Source organism: Megascapheus bottae, chromosome 6 (genome assembly GCF_031878675.1).
Source record: "Megascapheus bottae isolate mThoBot1 chromosome 6, mThoBot2.hap1, whole genome shotgun sequence".
In the NCBI taxonomy this organism is placed as follows: domain Eukaryota; kingdom Metazoa; phylum Chordata; class Mammalia; order Rodentia; family Geomyidae; genus Megascapheus; species Megascapheus bottae.
Genome location: NC_143514.1, coordinates 39281714 through 39297656, shown reverse-complemented (window position 1 = coordinate 39297656; position 15943 = coordinate 39281714). Strand labels below are relative to the sequence as shown.

At 41.0% G+C, this 15943-nt stretch overlaps 1 protein-coding gene across 1 annotated transcript in view; it reads left to right on the top strand.

The window, feature by feature from the left end:
• Il12rb2 (interleukin 12 receptor subunit beta 2) overlaps positions 1–10472 on the top strand; it is a 59881-nt gene extending 49409 nt beyond the window's left edge. Inside the window, exons 13-15 of the mRNA XM_090334641.1 lie at positions 794–884; positions 4213–4309; positions 9370–10472. Of these exons, the coding sequence (XP_090190767.1) occupies positions 794–884; positions 4213–4309; positions 9370–9906 (725 nt within the window). The 3' untranslated portion in view covers positions 9907–10472. The remainder of the gene's footprint in view (positions 1–793; positions 885–4212; positions 4310–9369) is intronic.
• The last annotated feature ends 5471 nt before the right edge of the window (positions 10473–15943 follow it).

Genomic DNA, 15943 nt, shown 5'->3' with positions numbered 1-15943 from the left:
GGCAAGACTGGGTAGGAAAGTAAGTGAAACTTTTATCTCTAATTAACCATCAAAAAAAAACAGAAGTAGAGCTAGCTACTCAGGAGGCTGAGATCTGGAGATCATGATTTAAAGCCAGCCAGGACACAAAAGTCCGTGAGATTTTTATCTCCAATTAACCACCAGAAAACTGAAGTGGCACTGTGGCTCAAGAGGTAGGTAAGTAGCCTTGAGCTTATCAGCTCAAGGACAGTACCCAGGCTCAGAGTTCAAGCCCCACAACTGACCAAAAAAAAATAGTGAAATGCTCTATTTCTCTTCAAGGGCAGAAATAGGCACAATTTCAAAGACCTGGCTTGCATGGAAGCCTCAGCCCATGGTTTGATAAAATTAAAAACTACCAGTCCTTGGGATTTTTTTTTCTGTTTGGATACTTTGGCATGCTTTCTAAACACTGTCTTCATAACTGCACAGTAGATAATCATTTGCACATTATAGTGAATAACCTGAGGCCCACAGATCTCACATCTATTAGTGACAAAGCTGAGACTAGAACTTGGAGTTTCAAATCACAATGGCGCTTTGTACACCACACTTCTGTTTTTGTGCCTGTGAGATGGGAGAGCCCCTTTAAGGTTGGAGTCTTCACAGCACCACAAAATATGTGCCTAAGAGCCCTTAGTCTCTAAGCAAGTGGACAGAAACAGATGGGTTTTTCTCCTGTGCCCAGATACCCAGGAGCTGTGATTAGGGTACAAAGAATTTTAAATAATCACTGAAGACAATTCATTAACAGGATTTGCTAACTTTTCAGGTAAAGGTACTTGGAAAGCATTTGTGATATCAAGCGTTTGCATTGCCATTGTCATCGTGGGTATCTTCTCCACGCAGTACTTCCGGCAAAAGTGAGTGGGCTCTACTTGCCAATTTGGTATATGTATGTTTAAAAAATAGTATTAGTAATTATTGCTACTGTGGGTCAGGCAAATAGAAATGCTGATACAAGCTGGGTGATAGTTCACGTCTGTAATCCTAGCTACTCAGGATGCTGAGATCTGAGGATCAAGATTCGAAGCCAACCCAGGCACAAAAGAACCTGAGACTCTTATCTCCAATTAACCTCTAGAAAATGAAAACAGGAAGTGGGGCTTGGCTCAAGGGTAGGGCGGTAGCCTTGAATTGAAGAGTTCAGGGACAGCACCCAGGCCCAGGATTAGGGTGGTAACTTTGAGCTGAAGAGCTGCAGGACAGTGCTCAGGCCCAGTTCAAGCCCATGACCCACAGAAAAAGAAAAGAAATGCTAATACATTACTGATGGCACAATAAATGTACCCATCCCTTTTGGGTGTCATATTTTAAATGTGTATCTTTGACCTAGAGATTACTACTTATGTATGTAAATACTTAATGAGAAATGTTTACTGAAATGCTTTTCAGAAAGGAACATTTGAAGCAAAGTAAATGCACAATGATATGGAATTGGTTAACCTAACTCTGTATATCTCAAAACACATTCTGAATCCATAAACATAATTAAATGTTACTGCTTGCTACATTACATTTTAAAAAGCAGGTTACAACATGTTATTTTTTAAAAAATACTGTATAATCACATACATATAAAGGATATATAAACTAATTGCCTACCGTCAAAATAATAAGATTTAAACAACTATCAGTTCTTATCCAGGTAAAGGAAGTAGATCCCGGACCTAGGATCCTTTACTTTTCTGTTCCACTATCCTGATACAGTGTCCATCTTCAACTTTATCTCGTTTCCTTGGCTACAGAAACTGCAGCCACCACGCTTGCAGTCTACAACCACAGGAGGAAGGAAGGTGCAAGAAGCCATGAAGAAGTTATACTAAACACTTTTGGTAGCATTCAAAAGTGGACAGCATTTCATAAGGCAAAGGAATCTTAACATTGTAGTCTTTTAGCTGGGTGCTGGTGGCTTACACCTGAAATCCTAGCTACTCAGGAGGCTGAGATCTCAGGATCAAACATAGTTCAAAGCCAGCCCAGGCAGGAAAGTTCATGAGACTCTCATTTCCAATAAACTACCAAGAAAAGTGCTAAAAGTGGAGTTGCTTAAGCAAAAGAAGCTCGGGACAGTGGCCACTCCCTGAGTTCAAGTGCAAGGAGAGGTACGAGTGTGTGCGCGTGCATACACACACTCACACACAGAGACACACCACACAAAAACAGCTAGGGTCTTTAGCAGGGTTCTTAGTCATCTGAATAAATCAGAATCCTCCTTCTAGGAAGTAGGGGACACAAATATCTGGTAGCAATAACTATCACAGAGATACAGAATATAATAGCAATGTTGGTTCTATCTGGTGATAGACTCATAGGAAATGTTTTTAAAATTTTACTGTATTTTCTAAAATTTCTTCAGTACACACAATAATTAGTTTATGGTTCAATACAATGCTTCCTACAGATGCCAAATAAAAGGATCGATATAAGGTCATTCTACCAACAATTGAACTTATCTGCTAGACCATACATTTACTGAAGATCCAGTACATGGCTCTTCTCAGAGATCTCTTTAGGTAGACTTTGGAACAGCTTAACTCGAGAGCACATGTACTTTCTTCATGGAAACAGTCAAGTAGGGTGAAGGCTAATCAACTGATTTATAAGAAAGAAAGAAAGAAAGAAAGAAAGAAAGAAAGAAAGAAAGAAAGAAAGAAAGAAAGAAAGAAAGAAAGGAAGGAAGGAAGAAAGAAAGAAAGAAAGAAAGAAAGAAAGAAAGAAAGAAAGAAAGAAAAAAGAGAGAGAGAGAGAGAAAGAAAAGAGAGGGGGGAAAGCAGGATGGAGAGGGGGGAGGGAGGAAGAGAGAGCAAGAGGGAGGGAAAAGGAAGACCCAAAATTCAGTGGCCTCAGTAAGAATTTTCCCTAGCTGTGGTCAGCTGTGCTCCACACAGTCATTGTGAACCTATTTTTCCTCCATCTTATTGGCCAACCATCACCTGGCCATTGTCTCTATGAACATGGTCTATGCCAGACCACAGACACTTCTCTGCCCTTACTTCTGCAGAGAAAACACATTGTTTGCATTATACAACACATCTTCCCCCAAAAGTTAAAAAGTTATAGTAGTTTACTTTTCTGTATCAAAGCCTATTAAAGCCAAGTTTATAAATATTTGATATTAAAGTTTTTTTTAGAAGGCAAACTATTTAATCCATAAGAAAAGTTTTAATATTTTTTTCTCTTTCCACATCATAAAAACCTTTATTTTAGCTGGATGCCAGTGGCTCGTGCCTGTAATCCTATCTACTCAGGAGGTTAAGATCTGAGGATCGGAGGTTCAAAGCCAGCCTGGACATGAAAGACCATGAGACTCTTATCTCTAATTAACTACCAGAAAACTGGGAGTGGCACTGTGGCTCAAGTGGTAGAGCAATAGCCTTGAGCTGAAGAGCTCATGGACATTGCCCAGATCCAGAGTAAGCCCCACAACCCACAAAGAAAAAAAATTATTTCCTTTGCCTATCAAATGCAAGGCTACCTCCCTTACCCCTGGGCATGGGCGCTGTCCCTGAACTCTTCAGCTCTAGGCTACCGCCTGACCCCTAGAGCCAAAGCCCTACTTCTCATTTTCTAATGATTAATTGGAGATGAGAGTCTCACATTCTTTAGTGCATGGGCTGGCTTTGAATCTTTAGTACCTGGGCTGGATTTGAACTGTGATTCTCATATCTCAGCCTCCTGAGTAGCTAGGATTATAGGCATGAGCCACTGCACCTGGCTGATTATTTTTTAATGTACATTTTCACATCATTTATCAGTCATTGCAAACTTCCTAAACATTTTAATTTTCAACAATAGTTACCTCTGGGCACAGCCCATGCCTTCTTGTTTGCACTTTTAAGCCCAGCATGTGACACTGATAGTCTCATGTTTAGGGGTGTAGTCAATATTTGCTGAATGAATGCATGGCTGGACAGGGATAGATTGCTAAAAACTATGTCAGTCAAAATTCCATAATTTATTTTACAAATCCCAAGTAGCTGCCTCATGACTCATTATCATCAAGCCAAATGTCACAGAACAGTGTTCTAACCCTGGCTAATGTGTCATCTTTGCCTTTCAGGTTTGTATTTTATCCTTCCCATACAGAGGCAAACCTCTCTGAAATCACTGCTTCGAAAGCTGGGCTTTCATGCCACTGTGCATAGGTTTGACCCAGTGTCATTTGTTTGTTTGTTTGTTTTTCTGTAGGGTGTTTGTTCTCCTTTCGGCCCTCAGACCTCAGTGGAGCAGAGGAATCCCAGATCCAGCAAATAGCACTTGGGCCAAGAAATACCCCATTGTGGAGGTAAGGTAGGAAGGGGTAGAGTAGGATTCCAGTGCTCAGATCCTATGGATCTCTTGTCACTATAGGCTCGTGTCACTCATGAATGACAGATGACATAGCTTTTGGTTGTCTTCCTGGACTGAACAGCACCTAATGCACTGGGACTTCTGAAGCTTATGAACAAAAGACTAAAAGGCACATAATGTTTCAGTCCTCCACAGGCCTTACATTCCCCTCCTTACCTCAACTTATTTCAAAAGAAGCAAGTATTTTTGTCATTAGCAAGCCATTTTTGCCATTGCACTAGTCTGAGCATTAAACTCAGCCACATTCAAGATAATGCAAGCTCTTGACTTTCCCAGTCCTGTCTGAGCATAGTACACTTTTGTATGTGGTAAGAAGCAGAAGTCATCCCATTATGCAAAGGATGGGTTTTAAAAGAGAGGTACCCAGCTGGCAGAGGAGAAACTGAGAGGAGAGGGAGCTGCTGCTGTACAAGACAGCAGCGAGAACAGCTCATAGCAAGCAAGACGGATCATCTCTGAGGCAAGTCTGTAAACTTAAAGCAAGGAAATTATGGAGTAAGACTGAGATTAAGCAGAGAAGCCAGGGGAGGGTAGCAGCATGTCAAAACTCCTTTCCATTGCCCGGGCTCTTGGCAGCCTCAGGCTCCCTTTCTCAACTCTTATAGCCCTCCTCCTCCAATATTCTTCTCATGAATTACCCAGTAGCTTCTGTCATCCACACCTTTCCTCACTCCAGAAACCAGTAGCCCAGCTTCTGCTGAGGGAAGAAGTTGATCCCAGACTTCTCTGAGCTTTAGTATCTTTGGAATCCAGCCTGGAGTCAATGTACTTCTATCACGTCTACATATGCAGGCAACTTTCCCAACTCTAAATCCTAGATTCATCCTCTGAAAGCAAGAATCAACATCTCTTATGCACTGTCATGAGGATTAAGATGTCTTAGAGAGCACATGAGTCACTTTCCTCCCTGGAAGACCCATATGTCAAGATTCCTCTGTATTTCAGGGAGTTTGGCCAAGTTGTGACAAGAACACAAATAGTGACTATGAGAGAAGTATGTGTTACACATTAGTCTGTAATCGTAGTATTTCATATATGTATTAGTATAATTCATATAATACATGCTACTTTCTATGTGGCAGGCATTTAAAAAATATTGCATACATCTTAACAGTCCATACAATAGCTGTAATAGGTTGGGCTATTACTAGCCTCATTTTTCAGATGAGAACATTGAAGCACAGAGGACTAAGTAACATGCCAACACATTAGGAATGCATGTAGATCCTATATTCAAATCGAAGAAAGCTATGCTACACACCACTACATTGTAGACCATCATACTATACAATCCAACAGAGGATCAACAGTGCTTCTAATGGTCTACCCATAGTAAAGAGGTATCCATATAAGAGATAAAAATATTAACATGAAATCTGGGAACACTTCATAAACACCGAAGCTTAGAGTTTGTCATTACCTGTGCTAGCAGTTGAACCAGATGAGCTTGAAGATCTCTTCCAGTGCTGAGATTTCATGGTCCTAAATGCTTAAACTAGCACAGGGGGAAGCAGCTCTAGACAGGTATGGATACTGGCCTCCAAGCTGCTGCTTTGGCACAATAGGCTCTATCTGACTCTGCCTTAAAGATACAGAGGCATACAGATCCATAAGCCTAAAGTGCTCAGAAAGAAGCACAAAGGGTTAATCAGTAAGACAGGAAGGTAACTGAGACTGGCATACATACACCCAAAGTCATGGAGTTTAAGTATATTCGTCAAAGCATTATACATAGAAGTAACACATTGAGCACGGTGTAAAGCCCATCCAGGTATATCCAAACGACAGGATAGTGGCAAGCTAGGCCTACATGTACTTGGAGATCATCAACATACTTAAAAGTGAATAAAAAGCAAAGTTTAGGCGTGTGTTGTCATCCTGGCAGCAAGGAAGGTGATGCAGGAGGATGGTAAGTTTGAGTCCAGTCTGAGCTACATAGTGAGGCATTATCTCGAGCCACCAAACTAAAAGAAGCTTAACTGTCTGAAGTGGGTTTCAGTTGTTGAGAAACAAAAAGATTTTTGTTTTTCTTTTCTTTTCTTTATTTTTGGTCGGTTGTGGGGTTTGAACTCTGAGCCTGAGCGCTGTGTCTGAACTCTTCAGCTCAAGGCTAGCACTCTACCACTTCCAGTTGTCTGGTAGTTAATTGAAGATAAGAGTCTCATGGACTTAGTGCCCAGGCTGACTTTGAACCTCGATCCTCAGATCTCAGTCTCCTGAGCAGTTAGGATTATAGGCGTGAATCACAGGCACCAGGCCCAAAAAGATTTTATATGTACCCATACATCTGCACATGTATGCAGGATTTTTCCAGAAGCCTATATAGGATACATAGTAAACCTATTTAGTAGTTGCCTTTATGGAAAAAGCTGGGAATATAAAAACCATTCGATTTTCATTATATATTAATATTAAATTTTTTCTTAATTTAGAAAACTCAGTATAGTCCAGGGCAGTGGCAAACGCCTGTAATCCTAGCTATTCAGGAGGTTGAGAACTGAAGATTGCGGTTCAAAGGCAGCCTGGGCACTAAAGAATGTGAAACTCTTATCTCCAATTAACCACTAGAAAAGGGGAAATTGGGCTGTGGCTCCAGGGGAAGGGCAGTAGCCTTGAGCTCAGAGACAGTGCCCAGGACCAGAGTTCAAGCCCCATGACCCACAAAAAAAAACCAAACAAACAACAAAAAACAACACACACACACACACACACACACACACACACAACCTCAATACATTTCTGCAAAAATAGTGTATTAAGAAAGTTAAAAAAAATAATAAGGGCTGGGAGTGTGGCCTACTGGTTGAGGGCTTGCCTAGCATGCACAAACCCCTGGGTTTGATTCCTTGGTACCTCATACACAGAAAAAGCCAGAAGTGGTACTGTGACACAAGGATAGAGTGCTAGCCCTGAGAAAGCTCAAGGATAGTGGTCAGGCTCTGAGTTCAATCCCTTGAATTGGGGAAAGAAATAAGATTAAATATGATTTCAAGACCAAAAAGTTTTATTAAGCAGCCTCATAACTACTTGTGGTTGAGCCTTGAAGTAGGTGAGCTATTTTTTTTGTGTGTGCTGGTCCTGAAGCTTAAACTCAAGCCTTCACACTTTTGGCTTCTTGCTTAAGGCTGGTGATTTGCTTAAGGCTTCTTGCTTAAGGCTGGTGTACTTGATGTACAGTTCCAATTCTGGCATTTTACTGGTTAATTGGAAATAAGACTCTTACAGACTTTGCTACCTGGGCTGGCTTGAACTGTGATCCTCAGGTCTCAGCCGCCTGTGGGGCTAGCATTACAGGCATGAGCCACCAGCACCAGGCAAATGACGGCTCTAAAGAATCAAATGTTCAGGGGGTGAAGTGGTGGGGAGAATGGGAGAAAAACATAGGAAGAGGTAACAATGTTCAAGAAGTAATGTATCCGTTAGCCAGGGTCGTGGCTCATGCTGGTAATGCTACCTACTCAGGAAGCTGAGATCTGAGGATTGCTGTTCAAAGCCAGCCAGGTCACTAAAAAGTCTGACGGTCATTAAAAAGTCTGAGAGACTCTTATTTCCAATTAACTACTAGAAAAGGGGAAGTGGTGCTGTGGATCAAGGGGTCCCAGGCAGTAGCATTGAGCTGAAGAGCTCAGGGTCAGCACCCAGGCCCAGAGTTCAAGTTCCACGATGGAAAAAAAAAAAGTAATGTACCCACTACCAAATAAATGTAACTGTTACCCTTCAATACATTACCCTTGGGTACATCACCTGGACAATTGAAAAAAAAAAAAAAAGAATCTAATGTTCTCCTGATGCCTGCCTGAGGTAGACATCAGACTATTTCACCTTCAGCAAATATGCTCTGAGCTCTTAGGACTTACATTCCTACCATTTCCTAAGATGTAACTAAAACAACAACAAAAAAAAAGCCAACCAACAAACCAACCAAACAACAACAACAAAAAAAACTGTGCCTTTCAAGATCTAGCTCTGATGGAAAGGCCAAATCACAAGACATCGTGGGGATGTTATTCAGTTGTAAAAACTTAAAACAGTGCTCATGAGGTTTCTAGACAATGGGAGAATGGGGCAGGGGTGGGGTGGGAGGGTCAAAGGCTTCCTGCAAGGCTTCCCAGAGAGCCTGTTCTGTGAAAGCTTTGAACAACAGTGGTCAGTGTTGTCAGCCTTTAATTCATCACCTTTGCAAACAACCATCTCTTCCTGAAAGCAGTGTAATCACTACCGTAGCTCTGGCAGCAGTGCTTTTGGCAGCTCCACTTTCCACAGCTGCCAGCTATATTCTCATCCAGATCAATATGCCCAATGCCACTTTGGATAGTGAGTAAAATGGGACAGACTTCAAAAAAAGACACACATGCATGCCTTTCCTCCGGCTTATGAGAAACTAGGGAAGCCTGACAGCCCCCTTAGCTGACGTTCTTCACACCTGCCATGAGCAAGCATGAGGAGGGGACAGCAGAGGCTGATCAGACCCAATCCTTACATAACTGGTCATTTCCTAAGAACTATATCCCAGAGAGGTTGATTGAGCTTCCTCTGGCCAGAATATAGGAGTTAGGATTAGTTTTTAGGGTTTGCCCTATCCCAAGGCTATTTTTTCATCATCTTTCTCCTCCCTTAACACCTGGTCCACATGAGCAATTACTTGCCAATATGTGTTAAAAAAAAATATATATATATATATATCACCATGTGTCAAGAATCTAAAGGGTGCTTTCTCCACTGCTGAAGGATCATTAAGGGCTTAATAAAAGGGGCAGGAGCCAAGCAAGGGATGATGGAAAGTAGGGAGTAGGTGGGTGATGCTGTGGGGACAAAGTAAGCCTGGCCTGGGGCTGAAAGAGCCAGAATGTGGAGAGAGTAGTAGAAACTCTGAGCAGACTAAGCAGGAAATGGGCCCAGTGTCTCACCTGTAGCTATGGCAGTGCATGCTGTCAGACCTTTGAGAACCCTGTCAAGGTGATCTACTCTGTAATATAAGCCTTTTCTTCCTCTCAGGAAAACATGCCATTGCCCTGGGACTGGATCCAGACGGCCTGGTGTGTTCCTGAAGAGCCTGAACCGCTGGCCATCAATGAAGTTCTTCAAGTGACCCCAATCTTCCGACACTCACAATGCACAAAGTGGCCAGAAAGGGGACGAGGTGTGCAAGGGCACTTCACCTCTAAGGATGACATTGTATACAGTGCCTCTAGCCTACTACCTTCAAGAGCTCTGACGGCTGAGACAAGACAACTAGCAGATCTGTACAAGGTGTTAGGAAGCAGGGATACTGACTCAAAGCCAGGAAACCCAGCTAATCCCTTGATGGTCCTCCAGGTGGACTACTTACCTAACCATGAGGGCTACTTACCTTCCAACATAGAGGAGCTCCCACCACAGGAGGCTCCTCTCATGGACCCTTTGGAAGAATTGGTGCCACAGCACATCTCTCTTTCTATTTTTGCATCTTGTTCCCTTCACCCACTCACCTCCTGTGGTGAAAAGCTGACTCTGGATCAGCTAAAGATGGGGTGTGACTCCCTCCTACACTGAGGGAAGCTTAAAATCTGGAAAGCCAATGTGTTCCCCACATCAGCCCAACATGCCTTATCTACCCAACCCTACTCACCATCTTTGGCAGTATCAGCTCTGGCTGTAGTTAGAGGATAGGCCAGCCAGTTCTCAGCTCTAAGAGTTGGCCTTTTCCAGGGCCTTAAGATTACATCCTCCAACATGTAGACAAAGGGACTGGAGCCTGGGATCCTGGTAACTTTTTAGCTATAATGACCAGGAAGGGAAAGAAGGAGGGGAACGGAAATCAAACTTTGATGAGCAATGGCCAACATGCAGAAGATCATTTATGTAACAACTACCTATAAAGTATGTACTAGTCAACAGGATTGACATCATAGAAATGCTGTTTGCAGTAAATAGAGTAGACACTATTCACATCGGCTGTTTAATCCCTTAAACTGGCTAGCCTGACCATGGAAATGAATTTTTGTAGTGAATAGCCATACATGGCTTATACCTGCTACACAAAAGGCAACTCTAGAAGGTAGATAAATTGGAAAACCTTTAAAGCAAAACAAGATTAATAACGTGTGAATATGACCAAAGTTTATCACATACATTAATGAAATATGATGAAACTCTTTATGATCAACAATATATCAATAAAGTATTTTTCAATCAACCTAGCTTCATGGTTGATACCTAAGACTGGTAAACTCTAATGTAAAAGGGCACTTGAGATGGCTGACGGCAGGTCTAGATACCTTTTACCCAACTTTCCTGTTTGGGGGTGGATTTTTGTTGTTGTTAGCACTTGTGGGGTTTGAACTCAAGGCCTGGGAGCTGCAGCATTTTTGCTCAAGACTAGCACTCTACCTGAGCCACTGCTCCACTTCCAGTTTTTAAGTGCTTAATTGGAGATGAGTCTAACAGAGACTTTTCTGTCCAGGCTGGCTTCAAACCACGATCCTCAGATCTCAGCCTCCTGAGTAGCTAGGATTTCAGGTGTGAGCCCCCAGCCCCCAGCAGTCCCTAGTTTTAAAAGTTGTTTTCTTTAACCAACTCTGTAGAACTTTGACAACTTGCAAGGCTATTAAAGCCACCAAAGGACCTTTGCAGTCTAGGTCTACTCAAGGTCTCTTTGCAAGAGACCTTGCTTCCCTTTCTGCTACAAGTTGCCAGTTTCCCTGAAGCCACTTTGCCTTTACTACTAGTGGTTCTGAGCTGGCCCTCACACAGCTCAACTTGAGCCTGGAAGACAATTCTCACAAGTGTTTTCTCTCTCTCTTTTTTTTTAAACCAGTCCTGGAGCTTGAACTCAGGGCCTGAGCACTGTTCTTGGGGGCTTTCTCAAGGCTAGAGGTCTACCACTTGAATCATAGCACCACTTCCCATTTTTTTCTATGTATGTGGTACTGAAGAATTGAACCCTGATCTTCGTGCATGCTAGGCAGGCAGTCAACACTAGGCCAAACTCCCAGCCCCATGTTTTCTCTTTAACTGACCTGGTTTAATGGAGGGCATAAAAGACATTGGTGAGCACTAAGGTAAGGTTTGTTTTTGTTTTTTCCCCTTTGCTGATTTTTCATCCTAGTCCTAACTTTTCAGTGTCCAGTGATATTCTACAGCTACAACTCACTAATGTCCTGGGTCTAGGGAAAGAGATATGCCAAGATAGTCAACTCCCCAAATTTTATCCTGAGAGTTAATTTTGCTTCCCAAGTACTTTTCTATCTGATGCAGTTTGTCCCACTCCTGGTATTAAATTTCAAGCCCTGCAAAGAGGCTTATTTCACATTTGACAATTTTATGAAAGCATTCCTTCAAATAAGAGAACAATAAAGTTTCTACTTCCCCTCTTTTAAAAACAAAAAAACAAAACAGGCAATTTAGGATAGGTTTGTAGCTTGTGGTACAGTACTTGCCTACCAAGAAAAGGTATTAATTTTGGTCTTCAGCAGTGGAAAACAAAATGGCTGAGTAATGAAAACAAACCAAAGTTTTCCAATAGACTAAAAGTAAATTTCACAGGCCAGGTACCATGGTTCAAGGGAGGTGGAGACTGGGGGACTCATGTTGGAAGCCAGTCCAGGCAAAAAAATCTAAGACCCTGTGCTGAAAAATAAAGCAAAAAAAAAGGTTGGAGGTTCAAGTGGCAAAACATCTAACAATTATAAGGCTGAGTCCCCAAAGCACAAGAACGTATTTAAAAAGTTTTTAAATTTGTAAAATTCAGGTACCTGAAACATGTCATAAATAACCTCTTAATAAGTCACTTTTACAGATTAAAGTCAACACTTCAAAGACAGCCTAAGTGAACTCACAAGATACTAATGCCCACTACATGTGAAGTCATTCATAGCCAAAGAAATGGATACTAAATTCTAGATATTTCTAAGCAGATTAACAAATTACTATAATCTAGCCAGCAATATCAGTATTATGTAAGCTAGTATCAATCAGGGAAAATGGTGTTAGTTCTGAAGGGCAGCTGGATAATTATTCAGTAAAATTTGAATAAGCACCTCCAGTCCCCATCAATGTAGCCTAAGGGAGTGTAAATATACTAAACTGAATGGATTTCTTAACAGCATAGATTAAAAGGGTAGAGAATTAGAGTCTCAAATGCCCTTTAGTAGAGGACCTAATGAAATAATGCCTGTATAATCAAACACTAAACTTCACAAAATCTGATTCTATCAGTTGTTAGATATGCCAATACTTTATAAACTCTAAACAGAGAAAAAATGCTAATTGTGAATTATGCCATTATGTCTTAAGTACATTTTTTTTTTGCCAGTCCTGAGGCTTGAACTCAGGGCCTGAGCACTGTCCTTGGGCTTTCCTCAAGGTTAGTGCTCTACCACTGTAGCCACAGCACCACTTCCGGCTTTTCTACATATGTGGTACTGAGTAATCGAATCCAGGTCTTCATGCATGCTAAGCTCGCATTCTACCACTAGGCCAAACTCCCAGCTCCAGATCACTTAAGCGGTTCTAGAGATGAAATCCACAGCTTTGTGCATTCTAGGCAAACATTCTATCACTGAACAACATCCCTAACCTTTGTTTTACATTAGAATATGTGAAATTAGTATGTCTGAAATTAAGGAGCATGTCTGAAATTAGGATAGGGCTTAGAACTGACAAAAGCATAGTAACAATGAAAAGAAAAACAGCATAAGTATTTGAAAAGATGGTCAGTTACAAGTAACAAAAACATTGCTTTTACAAACCAACACAAAACCTGAAATCTCAAAAATGCTATAGCTAGCTATAGATTATAATTTCTTTTATTCAAAAATACTCATTACTCTTATAAACTTCATTAAGTCCATATAAGTATTATAAATTTCTACTCAAACTTGGGCCACTAGGTCTTAGAGGTGTTATCTGGTCTCAAACTCTCCATCCTCCTGCCTCAGATTTCTGAATCCCATATAGGATTAAAAGTGAGCACACCCTGTTTTTATGACATACAAACCCTTAGCCTAATTTTGATTAAGTTCTAAATACTAAGTCCCAGTGATTATAAATAGAGATTCCCTCCTTGAACACTTGTTAAACTTGTCATTTAAAATATGATGTAAAAATCAATGTTAATAAATTCTTTAATAAAAAGAAAAGTGAGCACACCCAGCTGTGGCCCATGTATCTTTAGCTTTCTTCCTCTGTCTGTATTTTCACTGACTCTTCGTACTCTTTCAGGCCATCAGGCCATAGATAAGAAAAAGATCTCAAATGAGATGTTAAAATTTTAACACGTCTTTTTTTTTTTTTTTTTTTTTTTTTTTTGCCAGTCCTGGACTTGAGCTGAGTCTGAGCACTGTCCTTAGGTTTTCAAGGCTAGAGCTCTACCACAGCACCACTTCTTTTTCTACGTATGTGGTACCGTAAAAATCAAACCTGGGCCTTTGTGCATGGCTAGGCAAGCACTTTACCATTAGGCCAAACTCCACGGACACAAATGTTTGATATCCAGTTCGCAGAGCAAGTTTTTTCTTTTTCCTTTTTAAAACCAATTCCCATTTAAATAGAAGTATATATAATATTCCCACTAAAATTACTAGAAATTTTACCTTGTTATGAGGAATTTAGGTGATTGGGACAGTGCTCAGGCCCTAAGTTAAGGCCCCAGTACTGGCATATAAAAAAGCAAAACAAACAAAAACAAAAAACTATTAATGAGAAATTAAAACTGATGACAAATGATGTGTTTACTTGGCCTTTTACTCTACAAGGCATAAACAATATACTTGGCTAAGTATGTTTTCCCATGACTTGTGGCTACTAATGGCCTAAAAAAGATCCTTATGGCCAGGAAAGTTGCTGGGTGCTCATACCTGTAATCTGAGCTACTGGAGGCTGAGATCTGAGGTAAATTATAGTTCAAAGCCAGTCCAGGCAAGAAAGTACATGAGACCCCATAGGTCCAATCTAATAAAAGCCTGAAGTAGAGTGGTGGCTCAAAAGCTCCAGGATAGGACCCAGGCACTGAGTAAAAGCCCAAGGATTAGCAAAATACAAACATTAACAATCACAAGGATAAATCTCTTCTTCCCATATCCTGGAGTTCCCTCTGCTTGTCTTCATCCTATACAGACATATGTACATAGCTTTTTATCTATTATGATACTGCTAGGAAAATCCTCGATGTATACTAATTATTACAAATGAGGGAAACCATAGAACTTATTTCACTTAATATGAAGCCATTTCTTTTTTTCCCCTTAAAGGAAACTTTGGTATCGGGTATATTGCATATATTTATTTTTTTGTAGGTTGTGGGGCTTAGAATCTGGGTCTGGGTGCTGGCCCTAAGCTCTTCAGCTCAAGGCTACAGCCCTACCCTTGAGATGGCTTTGAACCTTGATCCTCAGATCTCAGCCTCCTGAGTAGCTAGGATTACAGGCATGAGCCACCATGCAAGGAATCCAACAATACAAATTTTTTTAAAGGAAAAATCTGACTAGAAACTAAAACACAGATAGAAATTAAACTGAAAATCGGGATGCTGAATTTCAAGGGAAAACCTGGAAACAAATGAATTGCCGTGAGAACACACTCTAACACTCAGGAGACTGAGGCAGGAAAACCCTTGAGTTTAAGCATGGCTTGGGACATCTAAGACCCTGATACTGGACTATCTCTAAAAAATAGATACGTGTGCTTAATTTCATGTATCAGAGGCATAAACTATACAACAGGTACTAAAAATCCATTCACCCTCTCTTGGAGGTAGACCTTTTCATAAAAAAGCCTAAACAGGGGGCCAGGAGTTTGGCCTAGTGGTAGAGTGCTTGCCTAGCATGCACGAAGACCCGGGTTCGCTTCCTTGGTACCCCACATACATAGCAAAAAGCCAGAAGTGGTGCTGAGGCTCAAGGGTTAGAGTGCTAGCCTTGAGAAAGTCCAAGGACAGTGCTCAAGCCCAGGACTGGCAAAAAAAAAAAAAAAAAGCCTATACAGTCTCGGAAACAATTAGAAATAAAATGTTAGCTATGCCCTGGTGGTTCATACCTGTAATCCTAGCTTGTCCAGAGGCTAATATTGGAGGATCGCAGTCTTGTGAGACTTATTTCCAATTAACCAGAAAGCTAACCAGAAAACTGGAAGTGTTGCTGTGACTCAAGTGTGAGAGCACTAACCTTGAGCTGAAGAGCTCAGCAACAGTATCCAGGCCCAGAGTTAAAGTCCCACAACTGATGAAAAAAAAAAAAAAACCAACATAAACTTGTATTAGTGTTGACAGTTGTCAGTGCATAGCTGAATACCTTGGTAGAACATCCAGGCTTGAAAGAACAAATAAAAGTTCAATTTTCTCAGATTATTACTTTTAGTCCAATGTGAGGAAAAAATTTGTAAGGCAGTTAAATATCTGAAACCAAATTAAGTTGAGCTGTTTTGTTAATACTGGGCTTTGGGCTCACCATAACTTACTAGCTGGTACACCACTACTTGAGTCATACCTCTAGCCTAGCTTTTTATGTTAGAAATGGAATCCTTCTGCCCCAGCTGACTTCCAAATGGTTTTCAGCTTCCTTAGGATCGAAAATTACAGTGCTCAATTGTAACA